Here is a 22,455-nt window from a genome sequence, read left to right on the forward strand (position 1 = left end):
GCATTTCCTGTTACCATGGTGAGGCATCCCAAGATGCACCAGGAGTGTGTGACCGTGAATTCATTGGTATAGAGGTCACCATGCTCTGTTGGGTTTTTGTGAATACTGTAAACACTGACTGAGTGCAACGGACATCCTCAGATTTAACAGTAACCCGGTTAAGGGTTCACATGGCCACATGTTCGAGTTATTTATTAGCCAGGTTTCTGTGAATAGCTGGACCATGTAAAACGCACTGATTGATGTGGACCCCCAAGTACCTGCAGCAGTGTATTTGGTACTTTTGCTTACTCTACAGGTGATTTATAGTGAGCTACAATATCCAGAATGGCACCAGCCTGTTGAAATATTATATCAGAAAGTACCATTAATTAAGAAAATATCATTACTGCAGCAACCACCTTGAAAGAACATTGTACTCCTCTCACTGTTGACTTTTACTGGACAGTAGAAATCTGGAACCAGTAAGTAAGTGTTAATGTTTGAGCTTAAATACACTAAAATCCCAAATCACAGCTCAAAAACACAAACCTCTTCTGTGCCTGCGATGTTACAAACAACTAAATGTAACGTCTTCAATATTTAAAATGTGGATATGTAGTGACAGGCATGTTGTGAAAGGAGCCAGAATAAAACAGGACAAGCTGCCTGTGCTGAAGCTTCAGCCATCGCATGAATCCTTTGTTTCTGAGGGCAGCCTCTGGCAATGCGGAGATAAATAAGCGGGCAGAGGAACCAGAGTTGGTATTTATTATAAATGATGAAATGTGATCTAATAAGCAACACACAAATAAGATAACGGAGCAAACCAAACGAGAGGTAAAATACCAGTCAGGCGACCTCCACTGCCACCAAACGGCTCCCAACAAAGCGTGCTTACCTGACCTCACCAAGGTGTCCTCACAATCAAGACCAGGAGTCTGCCACTGCTCCAAAAACAAACCACAATGAGGTTCACCCGCTACAGGGTGTGCTCTCAACATCTGACCTGTTTGGAGGGTTGTCGGACTTCACTTAGCTCGGATCTCAAATCAGGCCCTTTCCTGTCCTTTGTTTCAAATCAGCCCTGCTGCTCAAATTCCACTCTGCACGCTGCTCTTCTGTTGTCATCTCTTCTCTGGCATGAACCTCTTTTTAAGGACTTTGTCAGAGTTCTTCTAACTCGACTTACTTCTAACCAACAAGTCCAAGTGACACCCCGGCGCAGGGCTTACAGCTTCAGAAAAATGAATTTCAATGCCAGGTCAGATGACGTGTGTGTGTGGAGATGGCACACTCTCCTTGTGCTCATGAGAGTTTCACTGTTCATGGGACAATAGTGGATCCATAAATGGGAAAATACTAGCAACTGTGACAACCAGCATCATTTCTATGCTGCAGTGTATGGAGAACATCATTTTAAGGGAGGCACACCGAATCGAGAAGCTAATTAAGAGGTGGGCTCAGTTATGGCAGGTCTCCAGGCCCTACTGGAGGCGACAGTGGAGGAGAGAAAGAAATCAAAACTGACGGCCATTATGAACAAAGCTGCATGTCCTCCCTCTGACACACTGACACTGAATACCAACAAATCATTCAGCAGACATGTGTCAAGAAATGCAACTGGGGCTCCTTCATACCACAGCCACACGCCTTTGTAATGCCTCACTAGGACTGCGGCTGCGCTTTTTCATCTTCAGCCAAGTCGGAAGGTTTAGTATTTCAAGTGTATATGTGTTTGTTAGAGCAAACAAACAGACTCTTTGTTATATCTATTACATTGTGTCTTTCATCAATCGATTATATAGTGCCTTTCATCCATCTATCTATGTTATATACTGCCCTTCTTTCCTTCCTTCCTTTCAATCTATCTTATCTATTATATAGCACCCTTCTTTCTTTCTTTCCTTTATCTGTCTATCACAGGCACTTTTTGTAAAAGCAGCAGCAAAGGAATAAAAGCTCAGCATTGCAGGTGTCACATCTGTGAAAAGACGGAGTGGGTCCCTGTTTTTGTTTCTAACACACTCATAAACTGTGTAATAATCAATTTATTATAACCCCAAGAAACCCACACGCTCCTCTATTTTTAGACGCACGCTAACACTTATTCATGCGAAGTGAAAATCACACGTTTTAAAGGTGTTCCAAAAGAAAGTCAAGCCCACCCCCTAGTTTTCTACTTTTCCTTAAAGTTTCTGCGTCTTTTTCTCCTCATCCAGATGTCTCTATCAACACCTTCCCGGCATTTGCTGAATTCTTCTCGTCTCAACTTTCGTACACTGGGATCTGCTCTCTTCACACCTCAGGCATGCATTTTTAGGAGACAGTTTACAGGAAGGCAGACTGAAAATTGCACTGACAACCTAAGGTGGTGCGGAGGCGAAACCTGCTAAGCCCCCTATCTACTGTTAACTGCTACTAATGAATCCCGAGGAGCTTTCTTTTCTGGAGAACAAAGCAGCAGAAATGCATGAAAAGTAACACAGCAGTGTGGCCTGACCCAGCGATCCCCATGAAATTCCGTGGACACTAGCAGGGGGTCTGCCCGCCTCGGCTCTGGAGATGTCTCAGTGATGGCACTTGGAGAAATGTGAGCTGAACAGCATGCAGCAGTGCCTGGGCCACCGAGTGCCTAATTAATGCTTATATCCTTTAACGTATTCCCTCATGTAATTGAATCCATTCTCGTCCGTATGGTCAGATCAGCTCTGAAGCGTTTTTTTCTTTTTCATTTTTTTTTTTTGTTGCAGAGCCGCTGTAGAGACACAGTCATGGCTCATTGACTTCTACCTTCTGTACGCTCAAACAGGCGGTGGAAAGGTCACCTTATTCAGCGCCGCAGACTCGTCGCAGTGTGCTGCCCGCCATATGTGTGCTCCCCTTCAAGTGCGACATTATAATAACAACAGAAAAGGCTTCACTTTTTTCCAATTGTCCCTACTAGACATATAACTATGTCTTTTATGAAGATTCTAAATAAAACTCGTACAGCTGCACTGGTTAAAGAAAAAAAAAAAGGTCAATGATAAGCACTTGCCTTTATAAAAGGATTCAGAAACAGAATGGAATCAACACTTGGCGTGATTTTCATTTACCTGGGAGTGAAATCCAGTAAATGGCGCCTGCTTCTACAGTGGAGCTAAACTGGACTTGACAACCGCCAGTAGACCACTAAGGACGGTAAGGTGTGTGGACTGGTCAATGACCGATTAAATTATTATCACAAGCAGACCAGGCTTGAGAGTGAGCCAGGAGGAAAAGATGAAAGACAACCAATGGACAAAACCTGGAGATCAAATTTACGAGCGTCAAAGCCAAAACGTGAGGCAAGGAAACAAAAAACAAAAGCAAAGAAGTAGTTCAGCAAAATGGACTTGGAAAGAACAACTGGAAAAGGGCTTTGAATCTACAACTCAGATGAGGACCTTTCAACCCGTGGCGTTGTGTCACGACCTCATAGGACACACCCCTTACAACTGGCACATCTGCCCTAACAACAGGAGCTCCAAAATAGTCCAACACATTCATAAACTATCACAATGAAGGAGGATCACCACAACCTAATGTCATAATCAAAATCAGGGGCTCGAAAAAGCCCCAAATAATGTGAGAGATTTGACCAGAGTCGAAAACAAAAAATGTGTAAAAATCAGAACAAGGAACCCCATGTACCGTAGTTACCAGTAAAGACTTGTTTTTTATGCTTAAGAGATTTGGTGGTTTTGTATTCGTTTATAACAGCGAAAGCATAGAACATTCTCAAACCCAACTACTCCAGTTCTATTTTGAAGTGGGATGGAGCATTGCTACCTAAAATGGAGGGGCTTGTCCAAAGGACAAAATTAAAGAGCAGGGAGGTCCAGAGAGAGAGCGTCCGAGTAGGGCAAAACAAACTGGCTGTCGGAAGACAAAGTCAGGGTCAGGAAGTCTTTGGTGCAGCATTAGACCACTTTATAACACAAGAAAGAACAAAGGGGAGACGGCAGAGGCTTGGGGACCACCTGGTATCCTGTTTAAAGTGACACTCACTAGAGTGGAGCTCTGCAGCTAGGGTCTACTGTGGTTTGTAAAGTGAAAACACAGTTCATAAAAGTCTTTCTTTGTATAGGTGAATGTTCATAAAGGAGTCATTCGCTTGTATTGGTTGGGGTGTGTAACAACTCCTCTCTCCTTGGCTAGCTGGTCAGTTTATTATTTCTGACCAGGTGAATGTTTAAGTTTAGCATCCGGTCAGAAACATCGGTGCGGCTTTAAGACTCAGTGATACGACAGAGGCAGAGGGGTGAGCCTTGAGCTAACATAAAATGCAGACATTAATAAAGAGTTATGCTAATCTGTGCCATTACATGTTCTTTTTTTTTTTTTTTTTTTTTAAAAAGAAGAGGTCATTAACGCGATTTTAATGATTATGACATCCTAGAAACTAATAATTTGACATTTTACACAGTTATTGAGTTGCACACGCTTACAACGAGAAACCTCTCTTTCGTTATAACCTTTCTGTCAGCAGTGAAATAACGCGGTCAGCTCTCCGTCTGTCTGTTGATAGTGAAGATAGGAGACCCAATGCTGTAATTGTCATTGTCACACTATGACTGTGTCTTCAAAATAAATGACAAAATCTTAAATAACTAGTGAAGAGATAAATCCGTTCTTTTCAAAACATAATTTCAACTTACTGTAATTCTTAAAATAAATAACTAACTAAAACTGGCAATTCTGAGACAAAACCAAGCTACATTGTGAATGACAGACCTGGAGAAGCACAGACGTGAAGTACAAACCCCATTATCTATCTATCTATCTATCTATCTATCTATCTATCTATCTATCTATCTATCTATCTATCTATCTATCTATCTATCTATCTATCTATCTATCTATCTATCTATCTATCTATCTATCTATCTATCTATCTATCTATCTATCTATCTATCTGTAGTACTAGGGTGTTGTACCGTGTTAGCCATTATGAATGTAGTGAAAAGTCAAGCAAAATTACACCTTTTATTGGCTAACTAAAAAGATTACAATATGCAAGCTTTGGAGGCAACTCAGGCCCCTAGTTCAGGCGAGATGTAATCATGTAGCCAATAAAAGGTGCCATTTTGCTTGACTTTTCACTATCTATTTATTATAGTGCCTTATCTATCTGTTATATAGTGCCTTTCACAACAGAGTGTTGGGCTTATTTGGTCGCAGCGGCAGTGAGCTGTGGAATCTGTAAGGGCCAAGCCTCAGTGAATGCATGCTTCCTGCTCCTGTTGTAACTGTCTGTAAGAAACAGCTCTGTTCTGATAATTTCGCTTCATCTTATCTCGGGTCATTTTTGGGTCCAGAATATTTGGCGGACACCTCTGTAACCCTCGGGTACTCTTAAAAGACCGTTTCACCATTACAATCCATTTAAAACTAGTTCCGCTTTTAGCTCCCCACTGACTTCAATGCATATTGGCGAATGTGACAAAATTCCCAAACATTTCTGTGATTTTGCCAAACTTGAGACCAAGCGAATGTAGTGAGGTTTGCTCAGCACCATCTGTGAAGTTCCATTTACGTTCATCAGTGCTTTGTCTTCCTGTGTGTGTCTTCATGGGTGCTCATTACGTCAGCAGCAGTTTGGAGGTCTGTGATCGCCTCTGTCTGTGAACTTGTCACAGTGCTCTGAGTCTGCCCCACGGTGAAGGGCGCTACACCAAAATAACACAAAATCATTTTTCACCGTTTAATTTACAGTATTTGTTTTTAGTGACCAACACCATTTTGTCTTTCTGGATTTCATGGGTGCCACCACTGTCCGTACCCCATCACTATGATGCTGCACGGTGTTGTGAATGTTACTATTGTTAACATTTAATTCTCGGCTTCCTTGAGTTCTATTCATGTTTTTTTTTTTTCTTTTGAAATATTTTTCTGTATGAAGTACCTTAGGGCTGAGGTCCTGTGAGGTTAGTGTTTGTAAGAAATTATGTATTTTATTTTCCATTATGTACCTTTTTTATCGTTTTGCTATTTTGTTTTTCTACGTGCCATCTTGTGAATTGGTCATCAGGATGCCAGCCCCAGTTGGTGAAGATGTGTTTTTGCGTGATGCCACATGAGCCATCAGTCATTAGCGCGGCGTGTTATAAACTGGCGTGACGCGAATTTCACTATCTGTGTTTTGAGAAAAACAAATCCTTTTTTAATGGGTCGTGCTCCTTTTTCCTGATTTTCTGCTTTTAATATCCTTTTCCTCTAAGGGTTTGCTTAATAATTTTTGCCTTTGTTATTTTTGATCTTTCTGTCCTCCCAGTAACAACTTTTACTTCCCTGTTTCTTTATTCCTCATGTTTGGCTCAGCTGCAGCACAGAATGGCAAAAAAGGGAGTAGACCTCCGATTATCGCAAGTCATACCAGGACTTCACCGAGTAGGCCTCAGCACAGGCCCCAAACTCAAGCAGGCAGACTTCTAGTACAGCTGGTGTTCAAAAAAACAAATACGCAAATGCCCTTTCAAGGGAGAGGAAAAACTGAGAAGACAAAGCCAACAATCAATGTTTATACAGTGCATCCAGAAAGTATTCACAGCGCATCACTTTTTCCATATTTTGTTATGTTACAGCCTTATTCCAAAATGGATTAAATTAATTTTTTTCCTCAGAATTCTACACACAACACCCCATAATGACAACATGAAAAAAGTTCACTTGAGGTTTTTGCAAATTTATTAAAAATAAAAAAACTGAGAAATCCCATGTACTTAAGTATTCACAGCCTTTGCTCAATACTTTGTCGATGCACCTTTGGCAGCAACTACAGCCTCAAGTCTTTTTGAATATGATGCCACAAGCTTGGCACACCTATCCTTGGCTCCACAGAGGACCTCTGGAGCTCTGACAGAGTGACCATTGGGTTCTTGGTCACCTCCCTGACTAAGGCCCTTCTCCCCTGATTGCTCAGTTTAGATGGCTGGCCAGCTCTAGGAAGAGTCCTGGTGGCTTCGAACTCCTTCCACTTACGGATGATGGAGGCCACTGTGCTCATTGGGACCTTCAAAGCAGCAGACATTTTTCTGTAACCTTCCCCAGATTTGTGCCTCGAGACAATCCTGTCTCGGAGGTCTACAGACAATTCCTTTGACTTCATGCTTGGTTTGTACAACGGTGGGACCTTATATAGACAGGTGTGTGCCTTTCCAAATCATGTCCAATCAACTGAATTTACCACAGGTGGACTCCAGTTAAGCTGCAGAAACATCTCAAGGATGATCAGGGGAAACAGGATGCACCTGAGCTCAATTTTGAGCTTCATGGCAAAGGCTGTGAATACTTATGTACATGTGCTTTCTCAATTTTTTTAAATTTTTATTAAATTTGCAAAAATCTCAAGTAAGCTTTTTTCACGTTGTCATTATGGGGTGTTGTGTGTAGAATTCTGAGGAAAAAAATGAATTTAATCCATTTTGGAATAAGGCTGTAACATAACAAAATGCGGAAAAAGTGATGCGCTGTGAATACTTTCCGTATGCACTGTAAATGAGGAATTTATATCAACAAAAGAAGCAAAAAAAAAAAAAAAAAGGCCAAACAATGACAAGGGTGAAAAACAAGCAGAAAATCCAATCCAGTCCTGAAAAATGACAATGCCAGCACTTCAACAGTCAATGAACCTCTGAGGCACACGTCTCCTCCACCACAGCATAAAGTCAGAGGGTGGACCCTCAGCAGTGATGTCACGGTGGCCCCACCTCTTGGGGTTCCACCCACAAACCACAGGAAATGTAGCTTTGAAGCTCATATACACAATACATTACAATTAAACTTTATGTACTATGGCCATTAGGGAATGTCATAGACCCCCCCCCCAGACACAACTATTCTGAATACAGTGTAGGTGAAAAGAACATCTCATTTTAAAGAAAATCCCTCCCAACAGGCTTCTTCACAATAAAAACAATTCCTTCCCTCTCCGTCACTCCTTCTAGGCAGGCTTTGTCGTCCTTCTCCTCCTCCTCCTCCTCTTCATGACCCCAGCTCTCTGAACGGTGTAGAGGGCTCCTCTGCCAAACCATGGTCTCCAGGACGAACTTCCAGGTGAGGCGGACACTCCCTAGGATGGGGGAATTCACTTTCCAACAGCGCCCCCTGTTGTACCCACAGTTCCCAAGAAGGCAGCAATATGGAACCACACTTTCCATGCTGGCCTGTGGATATCCAAGTGAGGACTTTCTGGGAGGGGACATAACATGAGCACAGGTGGCTGGAAAGGGAATGCCAACTGTCCTGGGGTGGGATGCCACTCTGCTACACTTGAGCTCACCAAAAACTGAGGCTGCCACCAAGCATATTGGGAGACAATATGAACATGGGAGAAAGTCTCCCATCATCCTTTATTTGTACTTGTCTCCCAGCTGGGTAAGGGGGTCTCATTCATCCCTGCCAAGATGCCAGTCCTGCTGCATTCTCTGTCACACAGGCCTTTGATGCCAGCCTCATGACAGATGCCACCATATCATGATCAGGTTTTATTTTTGCGGTCTGTACTCACTTCTAAATAAAGTTGATATATTTTAGCGTCTTCGCCTGGTAAATTTTGGGTCCTTTATTAGGAGTTGGGCCCACGAGGTTGTGTCCTCCGGTTCATTGGTATGACGCCATAAAAGGCCAGCTAGGTACTCATTTCTAATGGCTACTCTTCTCTTCATGTCCTTCTTAGTTTGGACTTCTTGCCTCTCGTCTGGGTTTTGTTTGCCATTTTTTACTTCTCTTTGTTTTGTTTTTCCTGTCAATCGTGAGCTAGGACACATCCATCTTACTGGCCTCCTGGCCAGGCAATGAGAGTCCACCAGTGACAGTAAGTAACAGAATATCAACAAAAATTACATGAAAACTAATAAGTTAAAACCAACATTAAAAGGAAAATAAGGCCCATCTCACATCTAACACGGGCACGTCAAGCATGTGGCCTTGAGGTCTAAGACGGCATTTCGCATCAAACGATGTCTGAACTTTAAGAAACATCTCGGTGAGAGACCTGTACTCAAGCTTGTTATCATCATCATTTGTTATTAATTTAACAGATGCCTTTGTCCAAGACGACTTACAAAGCAAATTATGACTGTGCCAGCATCAAAGCAACAGCAAACAAAAAAAAAAAAAAAAGGGATCCGACTTTGAATTTTACTTAGCACTAAACGTTTGGTGACTTTGCTGAAGTGCTCAGCTGTACTTCTGTAAAGCCCTTTAGGAAGCCCCTAAGTCGCTCTCTGCCCCTCCGTCCAACAGAACCAGCCATCAAACACAACATACAATGGACGTCCAAACGTGACAAGTTGCCATAATTAGCTAACAGAAAGATGGCTGCCTTCCATCATCGAGTCTTTGGCGTTTGCTGTGGGAGGCACGCGTCTCAGATTCTAATTTTATGCCTGACTGAACTTCTGTGTTGGTTGATGGTTTTCTGTTGGGCTCTGAATCGAGGCTTTCTGAAGAATGATCTAGAAAAAAAAAATAATAATAAATTGCTCGTTGCAGTACGTTTGCTTCTAATGTCACAGATGCCATATGTCTCCTGGCCAAAAAGGTATAAACGTGTAATGGCGGCAATTCATTTACTGTCTTCTCTGCTGATGTCAAACAGGTTTTTTTGTTAATTGCATACAAGTAATCAGTAGACGATGCAGTAGCTCGGTTGGTCAACATCACACATTTTAATATAAATGTTCAATGTTCATGTTTGGAAATTCTATAGGGCCTGTTAAACTAGAGAAATGAAAAGCCTTCTGTGGGCCGACGTGCTGCTCTCCTTGCAAGTAGCGAGTGACGGCATGTCCCACCTGTGGGTGTTGTCATCGGGAATGCAGAGGTGACCACTAGCCTTTTCAATCAGAGCCATAGCATGAAAACTTTTGTCGGCATTGCATGTGGTTGTGCAGGTTATGGTGGTTGTGGTGAACCCCCACTCTGCCAACTCGATCCTCACTTGCGGCTCACTTTGTGACCACGAGGATGGCACTCAGCTGTGCACACAACAAGTCTCCAAAGATAAAGGCATCAGCCCGATATCAAATAATAGCAACGCGCTGCATCATTTTAGCTTCACATTAACGTGTAACGTCCTCCAAGTGCTTAATTAAATGCAGGGTCACAGGGGGGCTGCACCGCCATAAAATTGCCTTTTCTGCTGAGGCTTACGGATTTTATTCACTGAAGTCACAATGAAGCACTAAATAGCAACAGGCAAATAAAAGCAGCACACTCTGAAGGCCAAAGCCATGCACAGTCATAACCCCGATGCGGAATGAACAAATGGCGCTCGGCTGTCGTGTAACGTTCAGCGCGCTTGACAAAGCTTCACCTGCCAGAAACGTCGAGACAGAAATGGCCGATCGATACAAAAAAAAAAGAAAGAGCGCAGCAGTGGCTGCCTGCTACTTAATGAACAGCTGGCCAAAAACAAACATGTCCACTTTATCTCTGCGACTGCATCTTCTTCCCAAGCTGCTTCTCGTTTCAACCGATTTACGGCATACCCCCCCCCTTTTTTTTCTCCCCAAGAATTGATTTGAAACAGTTTGTTTTGAATCCCCTTTCTGACAATTGCTAGCCCACTGCTGTGACTGTGAATCTGCTACCAAATCGAGCCAATAGATGTGGGAAATGTCCATGCAGGAAAGGCACTCTGGGAACGGCGCTCCCGGCACACACGGCACCATTCCTGGGAGGGCAACATGCCGATTTATGGAACAAAGTCAGCAAGTGGGGGGTCTGGGGTTTTATTCTGTTACCTGTATGAAGGAAATGATTTTTTAATACACATATAAATAAACTACAAACCGAAGACCACTGCCAGTCTCAGCTAAAACAGCTTCCTACTTTTTCACCATCTTTACGGGACAAGTCTGGTATTTTACAAGTTGAGGTGATTTCTTCACAAATGTGCCACACATGCATTGGCCGAACGTGGAATTGCGTCCTCAGGTTAAGCGTTTTCCTCCTATTGGTCATCTTTTCTCACTTCTCCGTGGGGTCCATTTGTACTGATCAACCTTCTCCAAACAGCTCAGTCCTGCGCCACCTCGCTAGTCAAGTCCTTTCCCTTCAGATCTCCTTTTAGTTGAGCCCACCCTTGGCCCGGTAGGCCTCAGGGGTCAGGCATTATCTGAAGCTGATAGGATTGATTCCATCATTAAGGATTTGACTAGAAGTTTTACAGCTGGGCGCAACCTCCTGACACACGCATCTCCCCCGCCCCCCACTTACCTGGGTTTTGGTCCAGCGCTGAGTTGGGCTGGTTTGTTCCCCCATGACTACATTAAAGTTAAGTGATTTCTATAAATCAAATAAAACATCTTAGCCTACAGTGTCAAGCACCAATGTGGCTATGTGGCACAGAGGAAAAGCTTAGAAATTCACCAAAGACGTCCATTTTTTAAAGCCAAGACAGTTATTGAGTGTCACTCCGCCTCTTGTGATTTCTCAAACATTGTAAAAACACCAATATTATGAGAGTTGGCCATTTTAAAAGAACAGTCAACAGTGCATTAGTCTTCATACACAACAACCTTTCAACCCACCCAGGCCGCAGTGTCCTCCCGATTCACAGTAAACATTTCATGAAGCGCAGTTGGATTTGTTTTATTTCCGTACTTTCATAAGAACTCGCATGAACAAAATGCAAACACATCATTGCCACGAGAGAAACAGGAGCAGTAGTAATATGTGAGAAAACAATTATTTTCAGATCCCTTTTGTTGTTATAAAGACACGACAGAAACACAAAAGTCGCAGATCAGTACTCGACAACTGCCTGGCCTTGAAGACTGGACGTAATTGGTGTGTTTTTAAGCTTCTCCTCCATCGTATAGCGCCAGTGTGAGCAAGAGATTTTCTAAATTTTATAGATGGTGCATAACTGTGGCAAATGCATTTAAAGAATGTGTGTGAAGAAATAAGTTTGACTTGAAAAATACCAAACTTATCCTTTAACTGCACTTTAGCTGACATTTGTTATCCACGTTTATATAAACTTTGGCATTTCTTTGTCTAAACAGAGTGGCTCAAAATGAACGAAGAGTTCACATGCCACTTTCCAATAGATCTTTTGAATTAAAATAAATACGTATAGTGGAGACTGGGTGGTCTCAAAACCCCAGGTTCAAAAGTCCCAGGTTCATTTTAAAGAACATTTTTATAGTTTTTTTTTTTTCCCCCTCTACAATCAACTCAATGCTTCCTCTCTTTCTTTGTCCTCCTCCTCCTCTCCTGACACAGGAGAATTTCCAGCACCAAGGAAGCACTTCTATGTCAAGTGAAGCCCCCTTTGACTAAAGTCCCCAGGTCCATCTGGCAGCACCCATCAGGGCTACCCAACAGAACTACAATTTCCACAATGCCTTGTGGGTGTGCACATGACTGAACAAACCAAGGAATACTGCCACCTAGTGTATTGAGGGAGTATATCCACTGACTCACAAGAGACAATAAAGGAATACACAAGAAATGATCAGGAGAATTGGAGTCGGTGAAAGAGCAGAAGGCCAAAACTGGAAGTCAACACGTCTCAGCGTTGAAACGAGAACCAGAAATCATAGCTAAAAAAATATTAGCAAAGAAGGGCAAAAATCTGAGCCAAACAAGGGTTTACATATCAAACTGCCAAGGACAACCATTAAACTGTCGCTCTGATGACATCACCCACGAGCGCACTGCAGTGTATTCTGGGAAATGTCGCCACAGAAATGGGAAATACAAAAAGCTCTAAAATAGAAATAGAAATACATGCTTCTAAAAGAATCCAAATTCACCACTTCTAACCAAACATTTGAAATCCTTGCTTAAGAAAACCGCAGATTCCACATATAGATAATCCGATCTGTACAAACATGAACGGGCACAACAGTATCCAGCCCTGACAGGCGGTCTCTCCCTGTTCTTCCATTTTGTTGTTCTGCTGGAAAGGGAACACTAACCATTCCAGTCAGGATGTCCATTGCAAGGGTCTTTCATTGGACCCTTTTGCAGGGTGACTTCAGAACATTTATTTAAAAGACAGAAAGCATTTTAAGATGGAAAATCTTTTATCAGTGGCACCTCTGCAAGAGAACCACCTCTTTCAACCTTCGCAAGTATATCCAGTTTTTAATTCCTGGAAAAGTTTTGGGATTAAAATGCTCAGAGATCTTTATATAGACAACATATTTACATCTTTTGAACAATTACGTTCAAAATTCAACCTCCCAGCTACACATTTCTTTTACTATCTTCAAATTAGAAATTTTGTTAAACAGAAATTGCCCAATTTCCCCCACCTTGCACCCTCCACAATGCTGGAAAAAATACTGCTCAATTTCGAGGAAATAAACACTATTTCCGCAATATATAAAATCTTATTAGAGTCCCTACCTTTCAAAGATCCAAGAGGACATTGGGAAGAAGATCTCTTAATCAATATATCAGAAAAGGAGTGGAAGGTAGCAAAGCAGAGAATTCACTCGAGTTCTATATGTGCAAAGCATAGAATTATTCAACTAAAAATTATATATCGAGCCCATCTGTCTCGCTTAAAACTGTCCAAAATGTTTCCAGGGCAGGATCCAACCTGCGAACGCTGCAACCAAGCTCCTGCCTCACTGGGTCACATGTTCTGGGCCTGCACCAAACTAACATCATTTTGGACAAAAATTTTTAAGTGCCTCTCAGGCAGCCTTGGTATCACAATCCCTCCTAACCCACTAACAGCTGTGTTCAGTGTTCTTCCAGATGGACTTGAATTGGAGAAGGACAAGCAAACGGTGATTGCATTCACTACACTTTTGGCACGCAGACTTATTTTGTTAAATTGGAAGAATCCTAATTATCCTCTTAAGTCAGTGGGAAACCGATGTTTTATATTATTTGAAATTGGAAAAAATCAAATTCTCAGAGGATCTGTACAAAATTTTTTCAAAACATGGCAGGATTTAATCAATATTATTTTAGAATAAGAGAAATAACTATTACCGCATTTAACTCCCTTCTCCATCTCTTATTTACATACAGTAGATATTTACTTCTCCCTTTCTTTTGTTTAATGTTGCCTTATTAAAAAGCCTTAAGCAATTTTCCTTTAGCTAAGCTCTCCTTCTCAGGGGTGGGGTTTGATTAGTCTTCAAATTTGTTGGGTTATAAATTGATCTGTTTGTATGGAATTATTACAATGAAAATTAATAAAATAAAAATATAAAAAAAAAAAAGACATCCATGACACCAGCATTACACAAATGATTTTAATATATTTATATATAATATTTATAAACAAACCTTCTATGATGAATGAAAACTTTGGACAGCGTTTTCCCTTGCCCGGACGCGGGTCACCGGGGCCCCCCTCTGGAGCCAGGCCTGGAGGTGGGGCTCGATGGCGAGCGCCTGGTGGCCAGGCCTGCACCCATGGGGCTCGGCCGGGCACAGCCTGAAGAGGCAATGTGGGTCCCCCTTCCCATGGGCTCATCCTCAGCTACAGAAGTTGGCTCTTGGGACGTGGAATGTCACCTCTCTGAAGGGGAAGGAGCCTGAGCTAGTGCGCGAGGTTGAGAGGTTCCGGCTAGATATAGTCGGACTCACCTCGACGCACAGCTTGGACTCTGGAACCAATCTCCTTGAGAGGGGCTGGACTCTCTCTACCACTCTGGAGTTGCCCCAGGTGAGCGGCGCCGAGCGGGTGTGGGTATACTTATTGCCCATCGACTTGGAGCCTGTACATTGGGGTTTACCCCGGTGGATGAGAGGGTAGCCTCCCTCCACCTTCGGGTGGGGGGACGGGTCCTAACTGTTGTTTGTGCGTATGCACCGAACAGCAGTTCAGAGTACCCACCCTTTTTGGAGTCCCTGGAGGGGGTGCTAGAGGGCATACCTTCTGGGGACTCCCTCGTTCTGCTGGGAGACTTCAATGCTCACGTGGGCAATGACAGTGAGACCTGGAAGGGCGTGATTGGGAGGAATGGCCCTCCCGATCTGAACCCGAGCGGTGTTTTGTTATTGGACTTCTGTGCTCATCACGGATTGTCCATAACGAACACCATGTTCAAACACAGGGGTGTTCATATGTGCACTTGGCACCAGGACACCCTAGGCCTCAGTTCGATGATCAACTATGTGGTCGTGTCGTCGGACTTGCGGCCACATGTCTTGGACACTCGGGTGAAGAGAGGGGCGGAGCTGTCAACTGGTCACCACCTGGTGGTGAGTTGGCTTCGATGGTGGGGGAGGATGCCGGTCAGGCCTGGTAGGCCCAAATGTGTTGTGAGGGTCTGCTGGGAACGTCTGGCAGAGCCCCCTGTCAGAAGTAGCTTCAACTCCCACCCCCGGCAGAACTTCGACCACATCCCGAGGGAGGTGGGGGACATTGAGTCCGGATGGGCCATGTTCCGTGCCTCTATTGTTGAGGCGGCTGATGTGAGCTGTGGCCGTAAGGTGGTCGGTGCCTGTCGTGGCAGCAATCCCCGAACCCATTGGTGGACACCGGCGGTGAGGAATGCAGTAAAGCTGAAGAAGGAGTCCTATAGGACCCTTTTATCCTGTGGGACTCTGGAGGCTGCTGATAGGTACCGGCAGGCCAAGCGGAATGTGGCTTTGGTGGTTGCTGAGGCAAAAACTCGGGCATGAAAGGAGTTTGGGGAGGCTATGGAGAACGACTTTCGGACGGCTTCAAGGAGATTCTGGTCCACCGTCCGGCGTCTCAGGAGGGGGAAGCAGTGCAGTGTCAACACTGTATATGGTGGGGATGGTGCGCTGCTGCCCTCGACTCGGGATGTTGTGGGTCAGTGGGGGGAGTACTTCAAAGACCTCCTCAGTCCCACTAACATGCCTTCCAATGAGGAAGCAGAGCCTGGGGACTCGGAGGTGGACTCTTCCATCTCTGGGACTGAGGTCACCGAGGTGGTCAAAAAACTCCTTGGTGGCAGGACCCCGGGGGTGGATGAGATACGCCCGGAGTTCCTCAAGGCTCTGGATGTTGTAGGACTGTCTTGGTTGCAGCATCGCATGGACATCAGGGACAGTGCCTCTGGATTGGCAGACTGGGGTGGTGGTCCCCCTCTTTAAGAAAGGGGACCGGAGGGTGTGTTCCAACTACAGAGGGATCACACTCCTCAGCCTCCCTGGAAAAGTCTATTCGGGGGTCCTGGAGAAGAGGGTCCGTCGGATAGTCGAGCCTTGGATTCAGGAGGAACAGTGTGGTTTTCGTCCTGGTCGCGGAACAGTGGACCAGCTCTATACCCTTAGCAGGGTCCTGGAGGGTGCATGGGAGTTCGCCCAACCAGTCTACATGTGTTTTGTGGACTTGGAAAAGGCATTCGACCGTGTCCCTCAGGGAATCCTGTGGGGGGTACTCCGAGAGTATGTGGTACTGGACCCCCTGATAAGGGCTGTTTGGTCCCTGTACAACCGGTGTCAGAGCTTGGTCCGCATTGCCGGCAGTAAGTCGAACCCGTTTCCAGTGAGAGTTGGACTCCGCCAGGGCTGCCCTTTGTCACCGATTCTGTTCATAACTTTTATGGACAGAATTTCTAGGCGCAGCCAGGGTGTTGAGGGGGTCCGGTTTGGTGGAGTCAGGATTGGGTCACTGCTTTTTGCAGATGATGTCCTGTTTGCTTCATCAGGCCGTGATCTTCGGCTCTCTCTGGATCGGTTCGCAGCTGAGTGTGAAGCGGCTGGGATAGGAATCAGCACCTCCAAATCCAAGACCATGGTCCTCAGCCGGAAAAGGGTGGAGTGCCCTCTCAGGGTTGGGAGCGAGATCCTGCCCCAAGTGGAGGAATTCAGGTATTTCGGGGTCTTGTTCACGAGTGAGGGAAGAATGGAGCGCGAGATGAACAGGTGGATCGGTGCGGCGTCCACAGTAATGAGGGCTCTGCGTTGGTCTGTCGTGGTGAAAAAGGAGCTGAGCTGTAAAGCAAAGCTCTCAAATGTACCAGTCGATCTACGCTCCTACCCTCACCTATGGTCATGAGCTATGGGTAGTGACCAAAAGAACGAGATCGCGAATACAAGCGGCTGAAATGAGTTTCCTCCGCAGGGTGTCTGGGCTCTCCCTTAAAGATAGGGTGAGGAGCTCAGAGTAGAGCCGCTGCTCCTCCGCATCGAGAGGAGTCAGATGAGGTGGCTCGGGCATCTGATCAGGATGCCTCCTGGACACCTCCCTGGTGAGGTGTTCCAGGCACGTCTAACCGGGAGGAGGCCCCGGGGAAGACCCAGGACACGCTGGAGGGACTATGTGTCTCGGCTGGCCTGGGAACGCCTTGGGATTCTCCCAGAAGAGCTAGAAGAAGTGGCCGGGGAGAGGGAAGTCTGGGCATCTCTGCTCAAGCTGCTGCCCCCGCGACCCGACCTCGGATAAGCGGAAGAGAATGGATGGATGGATATAAGATTCTCTCAAAATAGGTGGACAAATAATTTAAAGGAAAGTGTAGCACGCCTAAGTAAACTTCATAGTAATGATAAAATATCAAGTACCTGAGTTACACCAAATGTCCGCAGCAGTGCCCCCCTTTGCCCATTCACCTTTTTACCCTGCCACCACACCCAATCCTACACTCTGCTTTCGTTTTGCCCTCTATTGACCGTCTGCTTCCAGAGAAGGTGACAGACAACTCCAAAGGCATGGAGAAGCCAGGGATGGGATGTCAATGTCGGCTATCAAAATGGTGATCAAACTGTAAAAACTCGGGCTTCTAACCAAAAGACAATGAGGGTCTTTATAAATGAAGTTATTTATGTAGAGGACACAAAAGAAATAACAAAAATACTCAATGGCGCAGAGAGGAGCTGCCTTAAAGGCAGTCCAGGCTAACAACTCCCAGAATCCTTACCCGAATACAAAAACAAGAAATCGTAAAAGAAAATCAAACTTACTGACAACTCCAATGAAAAGCAATGAACCAACCACTGCTGGCTCTCTCCTGCGCACTGACCTTCATAGCCAAAGGGAGGATCCAGCAGCAGTGATGGCAGGGTGGCCCCGCCTCCTGAGGCTCCACCCACAAAGCACATGGAACATACAAACATTTCAAGAGACACTAGATGGATGTTTTCAAATAAAACAAAAACACCAGCAAAATATAAAATGCAGCTAAGTCCAGCCTGGCACGTAACATTTTTTCCTGTTACTTAGACGGGTGATGAATATTCCAGGGAGACACCCAATATCCAGCTCTAAAATGACGGCGTCCGTAACGAAACAAAGCTGACCTCACGACATAACGCTAAATGTACACAACTTTTTCAGATTGTTGCAAAAAAAACCTGATTTTTAGAATTCTTTTATTCTCGACTATCCTGTCAGAACTGGTCATGTACACAACCTTCTAAATTTGCGACGGTTTTACCATGAGCTGTCCCTCGGTGGATAATCTACTACGTGCGGATTCTTTTTATTCCAGGAGGCCCTACTTTCTTTTCAGGTTTCTGATTCGCTTTGCCTTGGCCGCCTGAGTAACGTTGTGCTCTTTTGATTCTTTAGCCCTGACTTTTAACTTTGCATAGTCAAGCATCTCCTGGTCTTATGGATTCTCAGAATAAATTCTTTAGACTCTCCTCACGTGTCTTAAAACTTTACATAACATGGAGTGCAAGCTCATAAAAAGTAACTTGTTTAGAGATCTTTTGAATGTCATTTAGAAAGGCTTACGTGTGCCTGCGTATTGAAGGTCCCACAAGCCACACTGCACATCAGGACAAAAACCAAGCCATGAAGTTCAAGGAGCTCCCCGAAGACCTCCATGATCCAACTGTGGTGAGACAGAGACCAGGGCATGGGGACCAAACCATTTCTAACACGTTGAGTGTGCCCAGGAACACAGTAGCCTCAAGAATTGAGAAATGGACAAAGTTTGGGACCACCAGGACTCTTCCTAGAGTTGACTGGGTAAGAGCAGCCTCGGCCAGGGAAGAGATCAAGAAACCAATGGTCACTCTACCAGAGCTTCAGGCGTCCACTGCTGAGATGGCAGATCTTGTAGGAATGATGACCATCTCAGCAGCACTCCATCAATCAGGTGTTTATGGTACAGTGGATAGACGGACGCCACTCTTTAGTAAAAGACACGTGTAGACTGCTCAGAGTTTGCTAAACGTCACTTAAAGGAGTCTGGGAGCACAAGGAGAAAGACTGGTGAAGATCAGGCACTGCTCACCCCCGCCTAATACCATCGCTACGGTGAAGTGTAGGGACATTGAGGCTGGTCAGACCTGAGGGAATGGTGAAAGCAGCTGTTGAAGAAATCGTGCTCCACAGTGCATGCCATCTCAGACTGGGGTGACAGTTCAATGCTGGAGTGGCTTCAGGACAAGTCACTGAGTGTCCTTGAGTGGCCCAGCCAAAGCCCAGAGTTAAAGTAGACCTGAAGGTGGCCGTTCACAATCTAAGGAGCTTGCCATGAAAAATGGGATAAACTGCCCAGATCCAGGTGTGCAAAGCTTGTGGAGACTTGCCCAAGAAGACCTGTCGAAGGGGCTTCTACGATGTATAGAATAAAGGGTCTGAATGCTTTTTTAAAAGTTTTTAATAAATTTACAAACCTTTCTGAAGAAGTTTTCACTTTCTCGTGATGGGTCATTGGGTACAGAATGTATTTATTGTAGGTACCAGACAAGTAGGAGTGGCATCCTGGTCAGGATAAAGGAAGGATTCATGCCTGGTGAGGAGGCCATAATGGAAGAGACAGGCGAACGAGCCCACCGGGAGAAACTCAATCCCCCATACAACAGGTGGACCACTTTAGGACACCCACAGGGTGGCACAAGAGTTAGAGTCTAGAGATACGGCACCGTCGGAGTCTTTGGGGGCCGCCAGAGGGCGCTGCCCTGGTTCGTGTACGATCTGGAAGTGCTTCAGACAATTGAGACTGGAAGCCAGAGGCAGTTTCTGGGTTGACTTTAAAAGAGAAGCCTGACTCTGACTTGATTTAAGTGAGGCAGCAGGCAAGAATCAGAGAAAGAAACGACAGCATTTTGTATTTTGATTACTGTTATTTTGCTTACGTGGCTTAGGTAAATAAATACATTTTATTTAAATCCAGAATATGTTGGGCATTACGGTGTCTGAGGTTTAGGGCTGAGTGGCACCCCCTGATGGTTACACCATTTAAAATGAAATTGACAACAGTGTCAAATGAGCATAAAGTGAAGGGGTCTGAAGACGTTCTGAATCCCCTGTATGTGTCTACAGACATGTAGGCCTTCCACTGGCTAATCCGTTGTCTGCTAAATTAAGAAATGTGAGTGTAAGAGTAGCAGCGCCTCACTCCGTCACGCTTGTCAGACTTTAATCTTAATAGTAAAGCTTCTTATTACAGAATTCACAGGTGAGAGCTGAGGTGTGAACTCAGCCTCTGAGCTAATGCAGGATTTAAAAAAATGAAATTCTGATACTCTTCTTGTTCTGAGCTCCTACCTTAATAGTTTTGGTTTGAAGTCGGAGTCCATTTAATGTGTTGATGGCTTTCTCCGCATCCTTTGGATCGATGTAGTTCACAAAGCCATATCCCAAACTTTGCCCTGCAAATAGAGAACATAACAAAATTCCAAATTAACTTCCCTTTGTATGCCAGCCTTTGTGATTCATACTCGGGTGCAGCCCGCTGATCTCCACCCTTCTGTCATTTTTCTTACTGGCCTCGTTCCTCACCCTTTAGATAGAACAAATGTGCAGGCAGCGGGCTACGGCGGAGACAGAACACCAAATCACACGATGCAACCTGCCAGCCCCTCACTAACCAGCGTGACAACAGGCAGGCCAGTCTCGTCCCCACAGCCACAGAATGCTATCTGAAAAAGACAAGGTCTGGATGGTGGCATGTGGTGGTCCACGTCTTTCTGCATTAATGGTGCCCTGGTACCATGTGGACCCGACGCTGACAGCAGCTCGGATGGTCCTTTCTTCTCTTTGACCTGTAGAACATGATGGCCATTTCTTCCTAAAACTATCTGAAATGTTGACTTGTCGGACCACAAAACACGACTCCGTGTGAGTTTCCACGTCAGGTGAGACCGAGCCTGGAGACGTTGGCGGCGCTTCTGGATAGGGCTGATGTGCGGCCTCAGCTTAACATTGTAAAGGCTTAATGTGCATCGGTGGATGTGGTGCTTGTGCTGGATTGGTACTAAAATGTTGACTTTGGCATCAACGCCACCCTTTGGAGAACAGTCCCCCCCACCCCAACTTCAACCTCCTCAGCTGTGCTGCAGTTCTCCTTTAAATTTTGCAGCATGTTGAAGTGTTGTCCTCCATTGACTCTTCAGTACATCAAAGAGCTGAGGGATTCATGTGGCCCCGTGGAGTATCGGGTATGTCGGAGAGCAGAAGAACAAAGAGCCGAGTCTTTTAAACCGAACGGCTTGTTCTGGTACTGAAAGCACCAAACAGTTGGTGCTGCATCATTTAAAAAATTTCTGTACTTTTTCAGAACCCCTTGTCGTTGATGGAGAGGAATACAAAAGTCCAAATGAAATGTTGGGGTGCCAATTGGGTCACCCCGTTTAGTGAAACAAGAAGTTCAAAGAAAACAACAAGTGCATGATGGCGCAAAACAGAACAAAAATGGCATCTGCTTTTAGCCGAAGTGATAAGACTCTGAAGAGTGGTCAGGCTTCATGTCGGGGCTCCATCTGGCGGGTTGCTTGTCCCCTTCCGGGAGTGTCCTGCTCCTATAGTTCCAGAACCAGAAGGGCCCTCATTGGGCGTCTTCTTGGATGTGTGGGTAGGACGAGACAAGATGGTCAGCAACAGTGTCCTCTCGTGTTTACCCTCTGACCAACATGCATGACACAGTATACTGCATAACCCTATGCAGTGACAAAGGTCACATCATGACATCCATTACAGACACATGACGGTTTTTAAGACGGTGACGTCTGAGGGATCGGAGATCACATGCCTTCACAAATGGCTTTACAAATCGAGATTTGTCGGGACTCTCTGAACTTCTGCGTTATGTTGTGTGCTGTAGAGGGTGAAATGCCGTTCCCACTGTGCTGGATCATTCACCGACGCTTCTGTTGGCAAACTCGCGGGCCTCGACCCATCCTGGCTCTTGAAGGCCCAGGCCTTTTTTTTTTTTTTTGGATGCTCCTTATGTACAGTAGAAGGACACGACTGCCTCGACCATCTCACATCTCCTAGTTATTTCAAATTGCCACATCTTTATTTAAAGGTCCTAAACTACCAATGTCCCAACTTTTTCAGAATGTGTTGCAGGCGTCAAGTTCAGAATAAATGCATATCTTCGGAAAACAATGCGGTTGATGAGGTGAAGCGTGAACTTCCTCGTCTTTATACAGTTTAGGTCTGAAAACAAGTCAAAGTGAGTGTACAAATCCCTCCTTTTTGTCTTTATTAGCATTTTCCATACTATCCCAACTTTTTTTGGATGTTTTTGGGTGGAGTATTTCCTGCACAGATGAATAACTGCTTCACCGATGCCTTGTAAGTAATAATAAGGGGTCTGTTAAGGT

The 22,455-nt window shown here is 44.9% G+C and overlaps 1 protein-coding gene across 6 annotated transcripts in view; it reads right to left on the minus strand.

The window, feature by feature from the left end:
• Positions 1–22,455, minus strand: part of elavl4 (ELAV like neuron-specific RNA binding protein 4) — a 272,046-nt gene that overhangs the window by 38,077 nt on the left and 211,514 nt on the right. For all 6 annotated transcript variants that reach the window (XM_051933169.1, XM_051933170.1, XM_051933171.1 and 3 more), the window contains one exon: positions 20,396–20,499. In XM_051933169.1, the coding sequence (XP_051789129.1) occupies positions 20,396–20,499 (104 nt within the window). The remainder of the gene's footprint in view (positions 1–20,395; positions 20,500–22,455) is intronic.

Source organism: Erpetoichthys calabaricus, chromosome 10, assembly GCF_900747795.2.
Source record: "Erpetoichthys calabaricus chromosome 10, fErpCal1.3, whole genome shotgun sequence".
Classification (NCBI taxonomy): domain Eukaryota; kingdom Metazoa; phylum Chordata; class Cladistia; order Polypteriformes; family Polypteridae; genus Erpetoichthys; species Erpetoichthys calabaricus.